Source organism: Sciurus vulgaris (assembly GCF_902686455.1).
Source record: "Sciurus vulgaris genome assembly, chromosome: 13".
NCBI lineage: Eukaryota > Metazoa > Chordata > Mammalia > Rodentia > Sciuridae > Sciurus > Sciurus vulgaris.
Window position 1 is genome coordinate 81,848,327 of NC_136474.1, and position 22,306 is coordinate 81,870,632.

Genomic DNA, 22,306 nt, shown 5'->3' on the forward strand with positions numbered 1-22,306 from the left:
AGACTGGCATTAAAATCTGTTTTGCAAACAGAAGCCGGTGTTTTGATTAGTGGGAGGATGCCTGCGAAGGACGGAGGCCATTGTTCCCTGAGTTAGGCGCTGTCACTTGTTCTGTTAGCAGTGGAGCAGGGACACCTTTCAGGCAAGGCAGCGGGAGTGGTAGGCTGGTCACCTGCTGGACTCGGAGCCCAGGAGCCAGGGCGGCGGCTGGGATCCTGCAATGCTTCCTGCTGAGGGGAGGTTTCTCCCCTTCCTTGTGCACGGCGGAGGGCGCAGCTCCGATCCCTTGGCAGCCTGGTCAGTATGTCTGTGCGTTGTGCAGGGGCGGAAGAACTGCCCTCCTCGGTCTCCCTGCGACCCTGTCACTGGCCTGCATTCCTTTCGTGCTCTCTGCTCCTTCCCTTCCCGCCTGCCCACCCGCGCATTTCCGTGAGCTCCCCTCCCGGACGCTGCGCCCAGGGCCAGGCCGCTGCCGCTCCCTCCCCAGCCCACAGCCATCCCGGCTCCATTCAACCCAAAAGTATGGATCCCCGTTATTTAGAATTGGATTGACGGTGGAGTTGTGGGTGGGGAAAATACTGATTTGTTTTTTTTCTTTTTTAATGCCAGTTCAGGGTTTTGTATTTTTATGGTGCACCGTGCCTTTTTTTTTTTTTTTTTTTTTTGGCTTCTCTCTGTTAAAGGAAATAGGTGGATGAAGGCAAATGTTATTTTAAAAATACCTGTAGCTGAGGAAGAAGTGGTGAATTTTTTCAGTCTCGAATTTTTACACAGAATTTTTTTTAAAAGTTTTAATTATATAGTTATTTGTAATAATTTGATTCATTTTAACATAATCATACGTGAATAAAATTTAATTTGCTCCATTTCAGTCCCAGGTATTTACCCTTCTCTTCCCTCTCCCCTACCCTCCCCCTCCCCCTACACATGATTTTAAGAGAGATGTTTATATGAGTATCACACCTGTACAAACCACACATGCGCAAAGGTGTCTGTTCCTTCATAGAAGGTGCTTCACGTTAGGATGTTGGGCAGTCTCCCATTCATACTGAGGGTGAAAGTATCCTTGTCATGCTCTTGTGAGATGTGGATTTAAATTGCTAGAAGGAAGGATGGAGGGAGGGAGGAAAGACTGAAGGATGGGTAGGAAAATATTTTTAAACTTTTTTTTTGGGGGGGGGGGGAAGAAGCATCCTTTTCATTATAACCAGCAGTGTGTTATGAAGTCTGAGTATCATTGTTGTTCTTCATAAAATATTCTTCTGATATCAAATTTATATAAATAATTCAGCCTCCCTCCCATTTCATTGCTCTCCAAGCTTTTTAGGAGGGGTGTCAACAAAGTTCATTTCCTTCTTGATAGAATAATCATATAAGTGCTAATTCCTTGAAAGAAAATTTTATATTTTCATGCTGAAAATAAGTCAGTCCCTGGTGGTGTTTCTTCTCGTGATAACATGCAGTATGGTTTCATACTTGTGAATCATTTATTTCATAGGTATCCTCCCTCCTTTCTATTTTTGTTTGTGGAATAGCCTCAAGTAATTGACTACATTTTGTTTTTATAGCCATTGAAAAAACCTTATATTATCAAGAAGAATGTTTAAGCAAATATGAAGACTGTATTGTACTAGTAACTGTTAGTTTCCATAACTGTAAAAGATATTAAAAAATAATTTCTCTTCCAGACGCTGAACCCAAAGTGGAATGAAGAATTTTATTTTAGAGTAAGTTTTTCTTTTTTGGTACTAACTTGTTATTGATACCTAGATTGATATATCATAATAGATTCATGTTGAGGGAAAGCTGTAACATTTTTAATGAGAAATTCCTTTGAAGATGAGAAATGTTTGCATAGCCTCCTAATGTGTATTAAATTTTGCAAGAGAGTGAATAGTGGTCACAAAATCTGGACTGTTTCATTTGTAGATGTTTGGGGAAATGAAAGTTATCCAAATACCATATTTTATCTTTGCAACTCAAACTTTTTTAAAAAGTAGGATAAAATGTAATTTTAAACAATAGTTTATTTCTACATGACATGGATTATGAATTAATTATTCTAGAGATTGGGTAAAATAGGAGTAGAAACATGTTTACAAAGAAGCACTAAACAGTACTAATTATGGGGTTTTTACTATAGCTCAGTGCTAGAGCACTTGCCTAGCATGCATGAGGCCCTGGGTTTAATCCCCAGCACTTCCAAAAAGAAAATTATCAATTGTGTTCCTAAAGTTAGGAAGGAAATTTTCTGTAATTCAGATATTTAGTGTGTGTATTTACATGCATACTGTGAAATTACTTCTGAAATTTAAATGTCACAGAATAAGGTAAAACTTCCTCAATTTTTTCTATTTAATATCCAGAACAGCTATATATGGAAATGACTGAATTCTGTATTAACTGAGATATCTGCTTAGTGAGCTTTCCTGGTTGTTGCTGGTTTTTTTTTTTTTTTTTTTTTTTGTTACCAAAATGTTGGAAATATTAAACTACTCAGTTATTTATTTGAGAAAGGATTTTTCTCTTCAAAATGAAAGTTTATAAATTATCTAAATATCTGTGGTATTAAAGCATGCTCACTTCCAGAAATATACCAGATTAGGTCTTCCAATTAATGCAGATTCTCAAAGAACTGTATTGCCATTAGACCCACATAATCGTCCTGCCTTCTTTTCAGTCCAGGTAGTATTTTCTGTGCTCCGAACTTGGATTACTGTCTCCTGCATCTGTTTTCTGTTATGTTCAGAACTGAAATATGGCACTGATATTTTAATACTTGGTAGATCCTGTGTTCAGCCTCCACCAGATGTATTTTAAATTACTCTGTGAAGGTTATGGGCACTGAGAGGTGTTATTTGCCCTTAGTTAACTCTCAAATACAGCTTCCTTCTTGTGAAACTCCAAATAATCATACTTCTTTTATTTAAACCATATTTATGTGAATTATAGTACACCCAAAACTTTTTTCAATAACTCTTCACTATAGAGTCATTGAAACTCTACTCATGTTGTTGTTTTTGTTTGTTTTAAAGATCTTCGTTTTTATTTCCTCTGCAAATCTTTACGGTGCCTCCTCTGTCCCCAGCTCCTGCTACAGCCTGTGAATTCATTCACTGGTAATCAGCGCTTTGCTTCCCAAAGCTGCTGAGCAGAGACGAACCCAGTAGCCATTTGTTTGCTCTGTCATGGAGCCTGTGGGCCAATCAAGCCAGGAGGGCAAGTGGCACTCACTGTGCTTATGTGGTCAAATGTGATTTCATTCCGTTCCTGGTCAGGAAACAGCCAAGGCCTCCTAACAGTAGACCTGGGTTATATCTCTGGCTTTATCGTTTACAGTCTTTCTAACCCTAGAAAAGCCACTAAGGATTCTCACTTTTCGTGGGCGCCTTGTTCCTCACGCGGGAGAGAGAAGTCCTTATGGGTAGGATGTTTCCCTGACATGTGATGATACAAACGAGAACTCCTGGTCCCATTTCTCACGTGGTTGATAGTAAATGATACCTGAATATGAATGGTGATACTTGGGTGATTTTGGTTAGGATTTGGTAAAAAGAAAGAAAAAGGCAAAAAAATATTTAAAAACCTCGTAGCTCTGACACTGACCCCACCTTGCAAAAGCGGGGGCATTTTCTTTCTGGTTGTCTCTGATGGTTCACAGCCTAAGCCATGGATGACAACAGGCCAGACCAGGTGTCTAATTGCCTGATATGCGGTCTGTGGGCTCTCAGGCAAGTAACTTCACCTGCATGGTCTCAGCTTCTCGGGCATGAGATAGAGGTGATAGGTACACACCATAAGGTTGCTGTGAAGATTGAATGAGACCGAGAGGAGTTGACACTTAACAAGGAGATAGTACTTAAAAACTAAGCCCACAATGGTAAATAAGTGCTCTTACTGTTTTCTTCATTATTTTAATCACCACCATCACCACCAGGTCTAAGAAGGTCCCTCAGGTGGGGACTTTATGAGGATGCAACCTGAGTCTATTGGCATGAGAAAACCTTTGTCCAGCAGATTAGGAACTCTTTAAAGCTGTTTAGAATTAGACTTTCTTATTCTAGAAACATAGCTAAGGACCCTTGCCTTTTTCTGGTTTGTTTAAATATTAGAAGAATAATAGAAAAATCAATACTAGAAAATTTTATTTAGGAGAGAATTTCCAGAAAAGCAGGTTGCTTATTAAACAGTTCAGTTGGATGTATTATAAAGCTTTATCCTATTCTTGCTGTCCCTTATTTCATCCTTCCAGCAATTTCTGTTTATATCTAAAGTACTGTTTGTGTTCCTTCTAGGTAAACCCTTCTAATCACAGGCTCCTGTTTGAAGTATTCGACGAAAACAGATTGGTGAGTGATTCCCTTGCTATTGAATTTTGCTTCATTTCTTGAACGCTGTATTTTTAGAGTAGCATCTTCCAAACTCTGTCTTTTGGTTGTACTTCCAACAGGATTCATACCCAAAGAGAAGACTATTTTTATTCTACTATTAATGTTTTTAATTCTAACAAATATTTGTGTGTTGCTAGGACAGAAAATTCATATGAATATATGTCTGTTTTTTATTGCAGTTAATATTAATGCAAGTCATTGATGATAGGCTCAGCCTAAATGCTTGTGTTTTGGTTTGGGGGAATACAGAATGGTAGGCAAGTCTGTAAAGAGGCCATCAGGCATGTAAACCAAACATGTGGGGGGTTTTAAATGCAATTACTATGATGCATTCCATAGCTTATCTATGGTGATTCTCTGGGGAAATGAAAATCTAATTAACCATATAGGAGAAAGTAAATCTACACTTAGGTATAATTAAGCTATGTTTTAAAAGTGGTACTTTCTCAAGAGGGATCCTTAAAAATTACCTTTAAAAGATCAAAAGTAAGGGCCGTGTGCAGCTCAATGGTAGAGTGCTTGCCTAACTTGCACAGGGTCCTGGGTTACATTTCCAGCACCACCAAAAAACAAAACAAAACAAAGCAGATATACACCTGAGGCATATAACTGATACAAACTAGCATTTTATATATAGGTTGATGTGGGGTAATGGGATATAACTAAGATTTAATTTTCAAAATATTTTAGAAGCAAATCTGACTTAGTGTTTTGCTTTCTTTACTAATTAAGTACCCATGAACTGTATTCCCATTGTGGCACTGAACACTATTGTGTTATATGTAAGTCCTTAAGGTACTTCAGAAGTGATATTTAAACTCAATGGAGTCAGTTGTATTCAAAATTACCTTCTCTGAAACTTATGCACATTCATTGATTAAAAGAAATGTTCATGTGAACCCTTGTTTATGCAGAATACAACTAAACTTCAAAGTTATAGTTTCAGATTAATAAATATCAGGAGGAGCCTTAAAACACATCATGCAACTCCCTGTCCTTATAGATAAGAGGTCACTGGTCTAGAACCGTTACAGAGTTAAGCACATAAGTCAGGGGACTTGCCAGGGTTCAATCCCCTTTTTCCTTTGCTTCAGCCCAGTGCTGGGGAATAACCAGAAGTTTTGCCCTTCTGTGTAGAATTTGGGAGTGTTATTTAATCTAATATGCTTGGTATTATTCTCCAAAATAGAAAACTAAGGGATTCTGCTCTACCATCCTAGTATGTTTCTTATTAAAAATATGGGATCTGGGAACTTTGCATCTCCCTGTTGTTGTATGCTTGGGGTGATAATTGGCAGCACCGAGTAACTAAATCCCTTTTGTTATTTGTGTGAAGGTATTCTGCTGAGGGTGCAGTTCTTGCCTCTCCACCTTTCACCCATCCAGGACTGTAGGAATGGACAGTATTTAGTGTAATATAGCATAACTCGCTGAGACACAGAGGCCTCCATAGACTAATCCTTAGTCTCTGTTTTATTGAGTAAAATAATTCTTAAGAAGAAGAAAGGGTCAAATTTGATGGGGGGAAAAAATGCTTCTTGTTTGATGTGTTCTAGTTTATCATTTAGTTTTTTTCTAAGGGAAATTCACTGTTTAAAAAAGTTTTCCATTTCCATGATCTAAAATACTGACTGTAGTTGAGTGACCTTGCCATGGTTCAGAAATATACTTCCAAACCAAAAAAGGCTTTGAATGCAAAGCTTTTGAGAAATCTGGTGCGAATGCAAACTTGATCTGAACAAACGTGTTTTATAATATTAATACTTAGCTTTGCCCCAGGCTGTCTGCAGTGTTGTTACTATGCAAAGAATGCTGGCTGGTGGTGGTGGCTTTTTTTCTTTGTTGGCTATTAATCCAGCGAAGATAATACGTGACTATAGTAGTACTTGGAAATTCTAGATTTAAACAAGCTAGCTTCCATTTCCTCGGAGAGGTCATTTTTAGCATTTAAAACTCATGCTTTTAGAAAACAGGTTTGGATGTGTGTAAACACAGAGTTAATCTTCCACACCCTTGACTCTAGAACTGTTGACAAAGCTATGCTTTGCAGATTTTAAAATAAACTTTTTGTCACTCTTTGCAGTTTGGTATTTTCCCCTCCTTTTTTAGCCTTTTTAACCCTCTCCTAAATAAACCTCTAATGTTTCTGGATCATAGTAAATACTAAGTTTAAAACACACAGAATATTTCCAAGCTCACTATAAAACGATGACAGTTTTTTGAGTGTGCACTTTTATTTTATTAGGTCCTTTTTGGCTTATTGCAAACATAGCAAGATTCCATGTTTGAATCCCAACTGTGGTAATATTGCCGACTTCCTACTGGAAACGAGTCAGCATTTCTTTGTATAGTATTTAAGTTAAATTACTACAAAAAACCCACATGCACACCACCGTCGACTTCCCTTCCTGTTTTTTGTATTTGTATGAGGGGGTTCACTTACCTGGCATACGAGAGAATATTTTCTCCAGCTGAGTTCTTTTTGTCTGGTACTTCTGTATGTGTGGATCATATTACATGTGAGATGCACATGTGCTCCTTTTAAATGAAAACTAGTTCCCTAGTAGCAAGAGGCAGCCCAGATGCACAGCTGGCTGTGTAGTAAATTGTGCCCCCGTGCATCTCCACGTAGCTATTTTGTTACTTGTAGATCATGGTCTAATTATTTCCCACTAAAGGGACACTGATTCGGTGGGGTGTGTAATCGTATTTATAGTACCTTTTATTAGTTTGCATTCCGTCATGGTAGTGTAGTGATATCATAAATAACAGAAACATAACCTCTGACGCTTGTGAACCAGCCCCTCCCCATGGAGCTAAGTTGCATTTTGCTTGTGGTTACTTGGTGTGGTGGGGAGGTGGGGACATACCAGTGTGTGCTTGTGTTTAATGCCAGATCCCTGGCACCGGTGGGAGACTCCCAGCGCTCTGAGTAGTTGGGAAAGAAATGTCCCGTGAATGTGATGCGGTCAGATTTACAGCAGCACAGCTCGAGGTGTGTTTTCCTGCCTCAGTCAGCTGCGGGAGCTCCCGCTGTGGGCCGCTGCTTTCTGACGGGACAGCAGCAGCTGGGAAGGTGCTGTTTCAGGCTCTTGCTGTTAAAAAAAATATGAGAGGGAGAGGGGGGAAACTGCACTAAGTCCACAAGCTGGCATTGGAGGGGGAGAGCGCGGTCATGTGGTTCTGGCCATCCTACCCTCTGTCACAGTGTAGATGAGAGCTTTTTGCTCTTATCCAATCATGCCTGGAATGCCGCTTGCCACTTGGGCTATTTCTGCTATCTGTCGCTCTTGGTGCGGCAGTGCTAACAGTTTGGCAGATGGGACACTTTTTCTTGGAGCTGGTGCCTTTGGGTTTTGACTTCTGGCAGTGCCGGGCTTCTTGTTGCCGCTCACCCTCTCTCTCCCGGCCCCCCGGTCACCATGGCCCGTCGGCTTCGGTTTCATTTTGGCTCTGGTCGCAGCAACACAGCCCCCGAGTCAGAGATCCTAGACCAGGAGAGAGAAGACGACTTTTTCATGGCATTCCACACCCTCCCGCGGAGAAGCGGCCCGCACCCTTTCGCCCAGAACGGACGGGAGGACAGTGGCGGTGGCCTGCAAGAAGGCGTGGGCGCGCTCAAGCGCAGCACGTCCATGTTCATCCCGCAGCTGCTCACGGGCATTGACGCCCGCCCCACCCGCAGCTCATCGGTGCAGATCTCCCTGCAGCGCAAGGCCGCAGATGGTGCCACCGACGGCTGCGGCCCACCCGAAGGCCCTGATGACCGACCCCCGAGCACCGCCTCCGACTTCGGGGACCAGGTCACCACCGCCTTGGCCACAAGAGCCTCATCTCAGAGCAGCTCTCAAGAGCCTTCACCAGGGGACGCCCCCGGGAGCTCCCCTCCAAGGGCAGCCGGAGACCCGGGGCCCCTGGTCAATGGCACATGCGGACGCCGCGTGCGGTGCCCTGGCCCAGCCAGCAGCACCGAGGAGGCTGCCCCTGGCCTGCGCATCCAGCACCGTGCCTCCAGTGCAGACGTGCGCCAGGTGCGGCTGCTGCCTTTCGGCCCCGATGGCCAGGCAGGCCCAGCTGCACCTGAACCCAGGCGTTGGTCATTGCAGCACGTTCCAGATGCTTCTGGAAGCTCTGGGAAACGGTGCTTTGTCTTCCAGTTGCAGCAGCCCCAACAAGGTGCTCCGGGACTGGGTGGGGACCTCAATTTTGGCTTCACCGGCACAAAGGGGGACAGGTTGGTGAGGTATCCCCGCATTCGGCTAGAGAGGAGCACGTCCTACCCTACCCAGCCCCGAGCTGGGCGGGGGAGCCCTACAGAAGACAGAGGAGCCCCAGAGACGCCACCTCGGGCTGGCAGGATGGCTCCAGAGATCCGTAGGACAAATTCCATGGAGAGGACTCCGCAGGGTCAAGGGTGCACATTTAAGATCAGGCAAGATCAAAACGCGGGGCAGCAGCATTTCCGAATTCTTGTTACTCGGGGACCTGATGAAGCCCCCCAGAATCCTGAGGAGGAGACTACCAAGAGCCCTGATTCCCCGGGAGCCAGCGCCCCGGTAAGTCCGTGCGCATATTTAAGTGTGCAAATCATTCAGAAAGGAAGATTCCTGTTCAGTTATTCTGCAGCATAATTAAAATAAACTTCATCCTGTGTTCTGGGAGTCTCCCTGCTTCAGGAGAGTGGAACCCAACGTTTGGCCCCACTGTGGGATGATGATTTGTGACCCAGTGTTTGGTAGAGATCCATTAAACTAGTTAGCCTTTCATAAAATATCTTTTCTTTAGGTCCTCAAAGAACTCTATTTTAGAAATCCAAGCAAAACACACTCTTATTTTTCCTTCCAAATAAAAGACTTTTAAAAAATTATTAAAATTAATCTGACCAAAAAAACAAACAACCAAAATAAAGCCAGTGCCAGATACATGTTGACGTTGGAAAGCATTTTTAAAACCATTTTCTAATATAGCCAATGACTACACTTTAAAACAAAAACAAGAATCAGTTCTGATAAAAGTGAGAGGGTATTGCAAAAGACTCAACTTTTAATCTCTTAATAATTAAGTGTATATAAAGTTTGGTTCTTCCTCGTGGTCTTTTCATTGTAGAGGATCCTGATGAGTCCTTGTTATACAATTTATTGTCTTTGATTTTTGTCGCGTTAGGTAATACTGAGCAAGAGTAGTGTCACTTTTGGAACAGTAAGAGCTGTGTTTTTGAAGCAGATTGGCTAATGGACCAAGGTTAGGGAAGCTGTGTTGGGGACTGTGTTAATGGTCAGGTTGCGTGGCAGTGCAACTTAACACTGCCCACTGGAGTGCCTAAGCCAAGGATGCTGTGTATAGAATGGTAAGCACCCTGCCTCCAGCTGTGCACATAGACGCTTTGCAGATTCTGGCTCTGCTGTGCCTATGTTCTCACTAGCTCCCTTTCAGTGAAATGGAACACAGAAAGACAGCTGCCGACTCTTCCAGGCATATGATGACTCTGCAGCTTTCAGAGTTTGAGAGTGGGATGAAAACTTTAATCAGGTTTTCTTTTTACTAGGAATTACTAGCCATCAAGTGCTTTCTTAAAGAAGAAACATCTTATATTTTGAACTGGCTATTTTTTCCTGAATTCCATATGATTACTAGTTGTGGGGTGTGATTATGAAAGGTGTTTGGACTGCACTTGTGAATTGTCTTTTCAAAGTAAGGGGCTGAGTATTACTCTAGAATTGTTTGTTTGTTTTTCTAAACTGCTTTGTGTTCAGAGGTATTCGTTGTGACTCTAGTAAACTTTATCACTGCTCCATCATTGATTTTCACCATTTTGAAGGTATAATCAGATGCTAAATGCAAGTATATTTTTCTTCTTCATTTCTCTTATTACGTAAGTCCTTTCTTTTGTTGCCTCAAACCATTTTTTAAGGAAATACTTTATTTTGGCCTGAACTCATATCACTTATTATACAATGATACGAATTTAAATAGAGTTTTGATAGTATCGCAGCTTTTAGCCACCCCAAGAAATTATCATCATGATAGTTTTAGGCCTCTTGTTCAGCAGCACAATTCTATGCTGAACTTGGACCACCTACCACATGAAGATTGAAAAAAATGCATATCCTGAAACTTTGATGATTGTTCAGTTATGTTATTACTGAACACTTCAATTAGTTTGCAGTTCAGATGTTGAGGACAAGTGAATTTATATGATTAAAATCTCATTTGGTTCAGGGCTTGGGGTCATACACCTATAATCCCAGCTACCTGGAATTTTGAGGCAGGGGGATAGCAAGTTAGAAACCAGTCTCATCAACTTGTCAACTTAGAGAGACCCTGTTTCAAAATGAAATCTGGGGATGTAGCTCAATGGTAGAGCACCTCTGGTCCATGCCTAGTAACTGAGAAAAAAAAAAAAAATGTTTTTAAATCTCACATGTTTCCAAAAGCTTTGTGTATCTTTCTTACAAGGTTTCCTCTAATGTGGAAGGACTATCCTGTGGAAAATAAAGTTAGAGATATAAATTGTGGAATAAGGAGCTTATTATGGAGAATAAATTCTATCTAGTGAATGGTTTATGTACATATATATGTATTTTCATATTCATACATAAATTATGACATGGTCGATAAGCTGGTTTTCTTTTAAGCAAAGCGTTTTTCTTTAAAAATCAAAACTGGTCACATAATGAAACCGTCTGTTCCATTCAGCAACTCTGCCTGATTCATATGGACCAGGGTTGTTAGACGCAGGCAGCAGCTGCCATGGCCTTATTTATCTTGAAGGAAAACATTCACTTGGGCGTCTGCAGTCTGGCTGCCACCAGGCCTTTTTAGCGTTTCAAATATCTGCTGCTTGGTCAGAAGGGGATTTTATTATTAAGTTTACATGAAAAGTCAACTAAAGTCCATTATAATCTGGTTTTGGAATGATGTGGGAAATCTTTTTTGATTTGGGAATACCTGTCAGGATTCCTTTTACAAATGTGCTCAAATTTCATAAGCTGTGCCTTAGATCTTACTACAAAGTTAAGGCTATGTGCTTTTATCTGTCTGTGCCTTCCATACATTATGCCATGACTAAATCTAAGATGCAGCTTGACTCCAAAAACTGTTAACCAGCTAGATTCTTAGAAGAATTACAGGGGAACCTGTGTGATGATAGATTTCCACCAGGTCACCCACCATCAGTAAAGCTGAATTGGTTCTTAGAGTCATCAGTGATAATTGGCTAAAATAATTCAGAGTTCTTAAAATATCTGTTCAATCCATGACATTATTCCTAGTCATTTAACAAATATCTCAGTTGTTGTAAATGAGTTCTTGGATTGTTTGGTTTGGTTACAAACCTCTTAATTGCACTGGAGTTATTCTGAGAAAGCTGGGTCAACCTTTAGCGGCACTTATGCCCCCTTAGGACACTGTCCTGTGCATAATGACTACTAAACTTTGCATTTTACAGGCTTGGGGACCCAGCTTTCTGATTCCATTAATATTATAGAGTGTTTGCGGTCTACTGTACCACAAACACTCAATAATATAGCATATAGCATTACACTAGTTAATTGAAAAGTTTTACATACTATCACACTTTCTTGCTGACACAGGAGTTTTCAAGGTAAACAGAGAAAGGAAGACCCACAGGGTAAAACCAGGAATTATCACACCTTCTCCCCGCACAGATAAGAAGGGAATGTCCTCTCCATTCCTTCCCCTTCAGGCCCTCTGAGCTTTCTAGTGTCCTCATTGGGCATATGTTTTGCAGACATAGTGTGATAATCTTTTGTGAATAAAAAATCATTTTATTGGACAACAAAGGAACATCCAAATAATTTTTATTTGGAGGGAATTTCAGTTTGAGATTTTAGAGATGTTTTTAATATATTGAAATTTAGAGATGTTTTTAATATATTGTCTCTGTTTTACCCTAAAAAAACACCCGAGTATCATGTGTTTAAACATTGCTTTGAGATACAACAGAAACAATATCAGCATTGTAATGGAATGAGAAAAAGTAGTATTCCTTTCATTGGCTTGGTTTCTGATTGGATTCCATAGACTTTTCCCCCATTTCGGCGATAACAGTGATCTCTCTTCATGTGGTCATATATGATAGTAGCCTAATATAGGACTTAAAAATTTCAACCATTTCCAGGAGCACTTTAAAAGGTCGTGTAGGCAGTGCTGCATAGGGTTGACACCAGTTCAAATTTGTCAATGCAAATGCACGGGACTTGTAGTGATGGCTTAGGTTTTAGTCCTTCACAGTTTGAAAACTGCCTTTGTTTATTTCCTTAGTATATATGAATGACTGTCCATTGTGGAGGCATCATCTCACCCAGCCTTCCCAGCTCTCGTGTGACCTAGGGTTAAGCCACTGTTTTATAAGAAGCTATGTGACTTTTCATTAGGTATGCTAACCTTCTGTGTATATCATAGTGTGCTTTGTATGCTAATTAGACCCTGGTATATATGTATTGTAAGATATACACACAAGTATGCGTAATATATGTGTAATGGATACATATACATGTGAATGCATGGTAGATGTGTGTGCATGATACACAAATGCATGTATAACATACACAAATATAATAGATAAATGCACATGTATGCCTGAACAATACATGTGTGATACACACCTATGAGTATAATAGATACACATGTGAATACATAATGGATACTCAACACATGTGCATAAGTAGATACATATATTAGGCACACATGTATGATAGATGCGTATGTGTATGTACAATAGATACAGGTGTGTCTTGTAGAAACACATGTATGATAGATACACTTGTATGCATAATAGACACATGTATAAGATGCTTGCATAATGCTTGTTTATCTGATAGATACATGTATGTGTAGTACTCATGTATGTGTAGTGGACACATGCATAAGGCACGTATGTATAATAGATGCATACATACATATATTTGCATGATTAAAAAGCAATGTTAAGCCAACAATGCTTCTTGTGATGTGACTTTTTTGCCAAAAAAGTTTGGAGGTAACTCCTTTGATACCATGTAGCACTTATCTAATGGAGGGAGGAAACAACTTTGGGGACCCAAAAAGCAGCCTTGGCCAATTACTGGCTTTGGGTCCTTGGGTAGTTACTCCCTCGTAAGCTTAATGAGAACAAAATGTCCAGCTTTCTGGGTTTCTTCACCAACAAACAAACAAAACAGCTCCTGGGTTGCTAGCTAGGCTTAGTTAGGTTTAAATGAGGCAGCATCTGTACTGGCACCTGGTCATGAGCCAGGCGTACAAGTCCTTTCCTTAGGAAGTTAATCAGGTTAGCTTGAACAGTCAGTTTTTGATCCTTATGGCACTAAATACAAGGACAGCATGCATTGGTGGCATACCTTAAAGTGTTAACTTTAATAACCAGCTTTGATGTCTTTTCTGCCATCCTGTGGTTATCCTTCTTTGTCCTCGACACTGCCCTATGATGATGTCATTCATTCTTGCAAAGAATTGACTTGTGAGCTATGCATTGTAGAAGAGGCTCATTGATTACATTTTCCATATTAATTTTTTGAAATATTAAAAACATTGACTGCATTTCCTACATAATTTTACCAAGTTATTTTGCTATATATAATTGCTTTCCAGTGATTTGTTATCTGTATGAAATTTTTACATCGCATGATTTAAAAACAAGGAACATATGTGGGGAACATGACTTATTAGATTGTTGCCTTTCAAAAGGTTTTCATAAACGTCACAGCTGCTTTGGCCAGACAGAGTTTCTAGTCATTGAAATCTCCAATTTTATAATACATATTAGAAATTTGCTGCTTCTACATAACAGTTAACAAGACCAGAAGGAATTTATTCCATGTCAGAATTATTTTAAAATTTTATAAAAGTCGAATTTCTGTTTAGTCGATGAAGATTTTTGTGTAGCTGAGGCTAATCCAAGTGGTAATGCACTTGTGCCAACTTCAAATGATCAAGCAGATTTTTAAATAAAAATAACTGCATATTATTATTACTAAGAGAGATTAGCTAGCCTAAAGACATTTCCCCCCTTTTAACTCTTAATTATACTGCCAAGACATTTGCAAATGGGAAAAAATGAAATTCATAGATGGCATTGAAACTGTTGGTTCAGTGTATGGGTACCAGAATATCTAAGTTTCCTTTGCAAATGCCAAAAGAAGCTTGAGGAAACCCAATCCAGAATTAGCTAGTGATTATTTCAGAGGTTTGTTATCATGTCTGCCATCTTCTGGTTCCTTTAATTCTCACCAAGCAGCATAGCATTTATTCCTTATCCTGTGTAAGAGAGCACACCAAAACAGATCTACCTGCTATGTATATTCCTCTCCAGATTGAAAAGTTAAATAGGCCTTAAAGGATGGACTGTAGAAAATATTAGCTAAAATATTTCTGGACCAAAGGAGAGTTTGGAAAAGTTTTGAGAAACAGCCTTAACTCCATGTAGCATGAATGCATAATATTCTTGGTGGAATTCCCTCTTTAAAAAATTCTTGTGATTATTCCACTGTGGCCTACTTGGGCAGACTGGGAAAGAGAGGAGGATAAGTAAATAAGGGTGACAGGTGGCCTGTTGTGAGTGGGCCTGAGTGTAAGTCCCTGATGTCCTGGCTGGTGTCATGCTGTGTTCCGAGTATGAGTGTCTCCAGGATCACCATATTATAACAGGAAGTTTCGTTTTCAGGAAGGAGGAGGGAGTAGATTAAATTTCAAGAAGTCTGGTTTTTTTACATGGATCGTTTTAGAAGCATAGCCTGTTATGACACTTCTGAATCAAGGCCATGAAATGAAGGTATCAGAAGATGAGCCAAAGGAGCCCTGTTTTCTTTGGTTTTGACAATGGTTTCTACATTTTGAATTTAGTTACTTTTATCAGTTCCTTCAGTGCCTGCCCAGCCTGCTACTTCTTTGAAATCATTCTGTTTTTAAAAATTTTTTATTTGTTCTAATTAGTTATATATGACAGTAGAATGCATTTATGCATTTTGATAAATCATACATAAATGGAGTATAATTTCTCATTTTTTTGATTGTGTTTTAATGTTAATTATTGTGCCGTATACACAGTAAAAAGAATGGAGGAAACTCCCCCAGGTAGCAAAAGACCAGAAATTTCCCAGGAAATTCTGCTGTTCCTAGGTCCCTAGAGTCACGCAGTCAGTTTTTATAGATTACAGTGAGTTAAGTGGCTTTTACTCCCCATGTGGTAACTTTGAGGCATCTGCTCTCGGCCCAAGTCATCCTTCATCATCTTGTCTACCTCTTTGAGGGAGGTGAGGTGGGCTGGGGGTCTCAGTAGCATGTAAGTCCCAGATGATTCAAATAGTTCCTGATAGATTTGAAGTCTGTTCCTGTAGATCAGTCAAGAATTGTACTCTTAACACACAGTGACCTGTATGTGTCATAATTCATCCATTTCCTTGACTTTTTTAAACAGTTCATAATCATATGCCTTGAGAGTTTTTTCTAATATTCTTTTAAAATGCAGGACCAGGCATTTACCTCTTGATGGAGAGGAAAAAATGACTCTGGTCCAGATTTTTACATTTGAGTTGAATAGAAAAGTTGAGATGAAATAGAAATGCTCTCTAAACTCCAATCTGCCACTTCTTCAGACCTGGGAGGTTTTTGTTTTAGTTATAGATATTCACAATACCTTTATTTATTTATTTTTATGTGGTACTGAGGATCCAACCCAGGGCCTCACATGTGCTGGGCAAGCGCTCTACCACTGAGTCACAACCCCAGCCCCTGGGAGTTTGTCAGGCTAAGAGTTTCATTGCAGAACTGACTTATCCTCTGACTTTCTTAAGGAATTCAGCCCCAGTTGACCACAGTAAGCCAACAGCATGCTCTGGGATTCTTTGGTATCATCTTCCTCTTGAGTTAAAATAGTTTAAGCATAACATCTGTCTGATATGACCTTATTAACTGTGCTTTACACTTGATTAAAGACATACTAAAGTGGGCTGTAGCTGTAGCTCAGTAGTAGAGTACTTACCTGGCACATGTGAGGCCCTGGGTTCTATCCTCAGCACCACTTAAAATAAATAAATTAATAAATACATAAAATATTTTTAAAAGTTATACTAAATTGTGATATAACTGGAAACATTTTAGTTTCAATGTTTAAGTTGATTTAACCTCTTTTATTAGTAGAAACTATGCTTTTTAAAAATCCTGATCCAGTGCTGCACCCATCAGCTTGTATTATTGGGGTCAGGATGCCGTGTGCCTGAGACTGGCCTGCACCCTCCATTGACATTACCTTAGCAAGAGGTATTCCTGCTTTCCATTCCAGAGGATGGCAGTTTTCTCCAGCTAATGTGTGCAGGAGTCATTTTTTATTTTAGTTTCATAAAATAGAGTGGAGTTGCTTTAAATTATTACGTAGTCCGGTTCCTTGAATTTCAAAGATGAGGAATATGAGAGCATGACTTTGGCAATGTCAAAGATATCCTTTTCATCTCAAGGATCCAATAATAATTTTTTAATAACTGCTGCATATGAAGTGTTGACCTTCTTGATGTTGGAAATAGACGTTTGGGAACCTGGTTTGTAGAGCTTTCGGTCCCGTGGAGAGACAGGACAGCTGAGTTTGTGAGGCCCATCCAGAGAAAGCCTTTGTTCCTGAGAGCAGGCCCTAAGCAGGCCTGACTCCCAGCAGGCAGCGGGCGACAGGCTGCTTTCACAGGGGCAGGCGAGAGGGGCAGGAGTGACATCATGGAGTTTGGAGCTGCATCCTGAAGATAACCAGATTTGTCTGAGTCGGGTGGGTAGGAGAAGCCCTGTCCGGGGACCGAAGGTAGAAGTGACTGCCAGGGATGTGGTGGCTGTGTTTGCACAAGAATTGTCTTGTTTGTGATTAACAGGTATGGGGAAATCATTTTGTACTGTGAAATGTCACTGAAGAAGTTTGGGGTGTAGTTTTTGGCAGGAACACCCCTCTGCTTTTCATCCATTGTGGTCTTGGATGAATTCCTTTCTGACTGGCCCCTTCCTCGGAGAGGGTCTCTGCACCCCTGCTTGAACTGGTCTGAGCAGCAAGAGCTACCAAGACTCAGTTCCTGCCGTTGGATGGTGTAGCGGGTAACTGTCACCTTCACTGTCATATCATACTGTAGGAACATAACTCCAACAGAGAATAGCACGCTTTACTTGTAGGGTTCACAGTTAACTGTTTATATGTGCAGTGGAGAATTTATCCTGAAGGAACTAAGGAAACGAATATGCTGAAAGCTTCCCTGGAGTTCTTTTTGTTTACAATGACATTTATATAAGAAAATGCTGCTCTTTGCCCTGCATTATGATACAGGAAATGGTATCTCAACTATATACAGTTCACACCCTTAGATATTATATGCATTTAGATTGAACAAAAGAAAACTCACCATGCACCAATAGTTCAAAGTAAAAATTAAATAATTTCATTTAAAATTTGGCACATTATAGAATAAGCAGCAGTTAAAATTGAAGGATGGTAAAATCCTAACATTAGAAGCAGAAAAGGAAATCACAAAGAAAAGTTGAATGGGATAAGCCATATAAAAATATTAGATTTCTGAAATTTAAAAAAAAAAAGGAAAATAACAGTTGTTTTTCTCAATGTATTCTGAAGTTTCTCATATAGTATATCTTTTTTGGTGCCTATAATTCTATATGCATATTTTTGCCAGTGAATTCCTATCTATCTAGTAAAAGTTCTGGTAAATACTATAAAAATGCTGAACTTCCCTACCCTTCTGACTCTCCCGCCCCTGCTCTGGGAAGTATACGTGCCAGGGAATCACACATAACAACAGAGGCAGAAAAATCCAGCTCTAAATTGCACCTTCTATGTTATAAAAATGAACATAATAAAATGGGAGAAATAGAGAATGCAAATAGTATACGAAATTGCTGGTGGCAATATTTATGGATATGACTTTAGAATGCTTTGTAAACATTTAGGGTTAATTTTAGGTTCTAAAACCCTTGAGTTTTGAAATGTTGGAGTGAATTAAGGCAAAGTTACAAATCTAAGCCGAAGGCTTGATTTAGATGTTTTTTCTCTGCTTTTAAGGTAGGTTTGCTTTCCATAAACGAGATGAATGGAAAGAAATGTTTTCCAGAGTACCAGCTGCTGTTATAATAGCTTGATGATTGTGCAGTAATGTCCAGGTCTAAGCCATTAGACCTTTTGAAAAATGAATGCTCTTTCTGTCTTTCCTTCAATGTATTTGTCACCTAGAATTTTAAAATTTGAAATTTTGATTTCAGCCCATACACACGTAGATTAGGTCAACTGGTATTTAATGTGTCATTGTTTTTACTTACAAAAACCCTGGTGTCCACAAGAATATGCTTCTCAAAGTTTATATGATTAAGTACTTAAAATATTCTGATTCTGATTGTTAGGTATTAATTTCACATTCATTTTGTCACTTAACTTGGAGCTTAATTTTTTAAAAAAGTTTCCACATTTCTTATTTTAAAATCAATAACTGTAAGACTCTATTATTCTTTGAATGAAGGCCCATTGCCTTAAGGGGTAATGCTGGAATCACTTGAGAAAACATAACTGAGAAAGTTCCTAAGGAATTTGAGTCTTTGGGTCTCTAGGAGGACCTCTGAAAAGAAGGTTAGCTGTTTCATGGCAGAAAGATGTGGGACATTTTAAACTTTGGAAGGGTAGCTAGAGTTTGGGGGACATGGGGCTCATCCCTATTCCCAAGGAGTGGCTTATTTTGTGGGAAAACAGAACCTGTACACAAATGAGAGACAGACCCTGATGTGACCTTGGGTGAGCTACTGCCTTGAGTGGTTTGCTGGGCTCAGAGAGCCTCTGCTCTAACCCAAGAACAGGAAAACCCGAAAACGATACTGGCCAAATGGAGGGCAGGGATTGTGACTTTGCAATAATCCAGTGAAGGTCTTTCTGTGACTCTCCAGAAGTCAGACTCATGGAAAAGACAGCTTGGAAAAAGGGGCATAAAAAGAAAGAAAAAGCACATAGTTGCTTAATCTAGAAAAATACCTTAGGGTCTTTTCTCATCAAGCACTAAGGAGGGGGATTCTTTGTGAAAGAAGATTGCATTGTATTTATGTGGGGTTTTAAGTGAAAGAGAAAAAGCTGTAGTTGCGCCCTTCCCCCACTTGCTAGTACCTCCATATTGAAGAACAGTGCTCATCAGAAGAGCTCAGGCAGTGAAGTAAAGAGATCCTGCCCATGTCCACGTCCTCAGAAAGGGGCAGCGATAGTCTGGGTGGTTGAGGAGTTGATGATCCCTCCCAGGGCCTGTGTTGTGTTGGAGTATTTGGAGTGTCTGGGTGAAGGAGATGGTCATGTGATTTTGAATCATGCGATTATAATATTTATTTAAACCTTACCTAAAATCCCCCTGTTGAGCTGGAGGTGTAGCTCAGTGTTAGAGCACTTGTTTAGCATGCGCGAGGCCCTGGGGTTCATCCCCAGCACGAGAAAACAAAACAAAAAAATTCTTCTTTCTCACAGATGGAATTTTTTTTGCTGCTTGAACAAATGGGTAGAACCACCCTGGGTAGCCCTCTGGGGACCCCTAAGACAGCTTTGTTAAGTTGCTTTGTAGATAAAATGTAAACAATCACTAAAGGAACTTGGCGAGCTCCCACTGCCTGCCAGGTCCCCTCGCCTAATTCTGGGTATACCACAGTGAACAGAACAAACCTGCCTTCCTGTAGCTTATGTTCTGGTAGCAGGGAGACAGGTGAACAGATAAGTTGTGAGAATTAACTGTGAGATGAGGAAGAGAGTTGCAAAGAATGCTGGGGTGGGGGTGGGGGCCTTTGGAGTGGGCCAGGTTGAGGCCTACGTGGGGTAGCCACTGATGGCCTCCCTTAGGTGATAGAGGCTGAGGGGATGGCAAAAGGAGATCATGCCAGACTGAGGGATGGGTGAATTCAAAGGTCTTGCACATTCAGGTGCCTAGAGAGTAGGAGGAATGGTAGGGATGTGCTCATGCTGGAACTGGGTGAACAGGGATAGAGGTGCAGCTCAAAAAGGAAGGAATGGTCCTGGGGTCCAAATGCCAGGAAGGGCCCTGTGGAGAGGTGAGGGGACAGAAGGGAACAGGAGGGGGTTTGAGCCGAGGGACAGACCACACTGGCCACCACACTTATGGAGAGGAGTCAGGAGCCAGCTGGAGAGGCCATTGTAATAGGTAATGTTGCCTTCAAGGGTGGCAGAGCCTGGTCCCCTGCCTGTGCTGTGCACCCCGCTGCACGTGCGCACGCACACACACACACACACACACACACACACACACTCTCTCTCTCTCTCTCTCTCTCTCTCCCCCCCCTCCCCCTCCCCCCTGGATACCAGGGACAATGTGCAATTCTCTCAAGAGGTTCTCTCACCTTAGTTCTTAGCCTATCTTTTTCATGTTGCAGTGCCTAGAAAATGGGAAGCTTTTGTGCTCCTTAAGGGAGGGTTATTTCAAGGCGCTTTCTGCTGCTTATGTCATGCCAGGACGTGGGTGGATGTATTTTTGCAGTTTTGTACCGGAGAGTCTGCTTCTGATTTGCAGATTGCATTTATTATAAGGCATATTGTCCATTGATGAATAATGTGTGGGCTACAAAGCAGATCCACAGCTTTTAAAATAGCTCATTTATCCTGCAAGCTTCACCCCAGAGAGAGGCAGGCCTTTCTGGTGCATTTTCTGAGAGCAAGGTTTTTGCATGTTTTTCTCAGATTGTGGGGTTGTTGGTTTCGTCTCCTGGTTTGTCATGCATTTTCTAGATTGGCACAGGATCTGAGGATGAGCAGATAGATGGACACAGCCTCAGTTATGGAGAAGCAGGGGATTTTTAAGTCACTGCTAAGAAAATAGTTGCTCGTTTGTCTCAGCTACTAAAGATTTTCCTTGTAACATAGATTTAAACAAAGGGAAGAAATAGACATCATGCTCTGGATTAAAGTTCTGTGGGCCTCATAAAGTGGTCACAGACAGATTTTCCTCAGGTTTCTTTGAACTGAGAAGCGAGGCTTGTGCAGAGGTTCTGCATTTGGGGGAACAAGGGGGCATTTGGGCTGCAGGAGGATTTCCATGAGGGAGGGAGAGCACACTCTGGGGGCAGTCCTTCCATCTCACTGCCACACCAAGGTCTTGGGCAGAGCGGAGCTCTAAGTGACTGAGCGCCTCCCTTACCACGCCTGAACCTTCAGCTCAAGGGATCTTCACTCGCTCAACAGGAACCTCTCCAAAAATTATTTTGCCTTTTGAACAGGTTTCTTTTTTGGCCTATTATGTCGCAATCTTCTGTCAGTGGCCAGGTGACATGTGCTGGAATGTTGGTGTGTGTTGCCAGGCACAACAGATGCAGGAAGATTTGGCTAAAGTGGGGGAGGGTGGAAGAAGGGGGTTAGGAGAGTGGGAGGCAGGGTGATTGGGAGGCAGCAGTATGAGATATCTATAGAATGTAGATCTAAGGTTTATTAAATCATGGCTTTAAAACTCTCAGAAAAGCATGGTAGCTCCTTACAAATATTTTAGAGTATCGAATGGCTTTTTGGTTTCCCCATGCCGCATTCAGAATGGTGTTTAAAGGGTTCAGTACAGCAGAGAGGATTAAATAGTTACCCTTCTGCCCCCTGCAAGCCACTGGTAATCAGACTTTTTAATTTTATCTTAATTTATTGATATTTCTGCCAATGAACAGGTTGACTGTTAGTGAAATAGAATTTACCAAGGAGTGCAGACTGGATAAAAGAATTTTACTGATTTTGATTGTCCAGCACTATAAAGGTACTCAGGGACAGAGTGGACTTATTGATTGTGAAGGGTGAGGGTGCATGCTACCGGGAGGTTCCCTGGATGACACAGATGTGCATCAGGACTGAGAATGATCAGCTTAAGAAGTCGATGCCAAGTCCGAGTCTAGTGAGTGAAAACTTGTGG

At 40.9% G+C, this 22,306-nt stretch overlaps 1 protein-coding gene across 8 annotated transcripts in view; it reads left to right on the forward strand.

The window, feature by feature from the left end:
• Positions 1–22,306, forward strand: part of NEDD4L (NEDD4 like E3 ubiquitin protein ligase) — a 311,088-nt gene that overhangs the window by 170,313 nt on the left and 118,469 nt on the right. For 6 of the 8 annotated variants that reach the window (XM_079108662.1, XM_079108663.1, XM_079108664.1 and 3 more), the window contains exon 1: positions 7,688–8,947. In XM_079108662.1, the coding sequence (XP_078964788.1) occupies positions 7,814–8,947 (1,134 nt within the window). In that variant the 5' untranslated portion in view covers positions 7,688–7,813. Of the gene's footprint in view, positions 1–1,688; positions 1,728–4,295; positions 4,350–7,687; positions 8,948–22,306 lie in introns of those variants that run through there. The other 2 variants (XM_079108668.1, XM_079108669.1) reach the window with 1 other exon arrangement.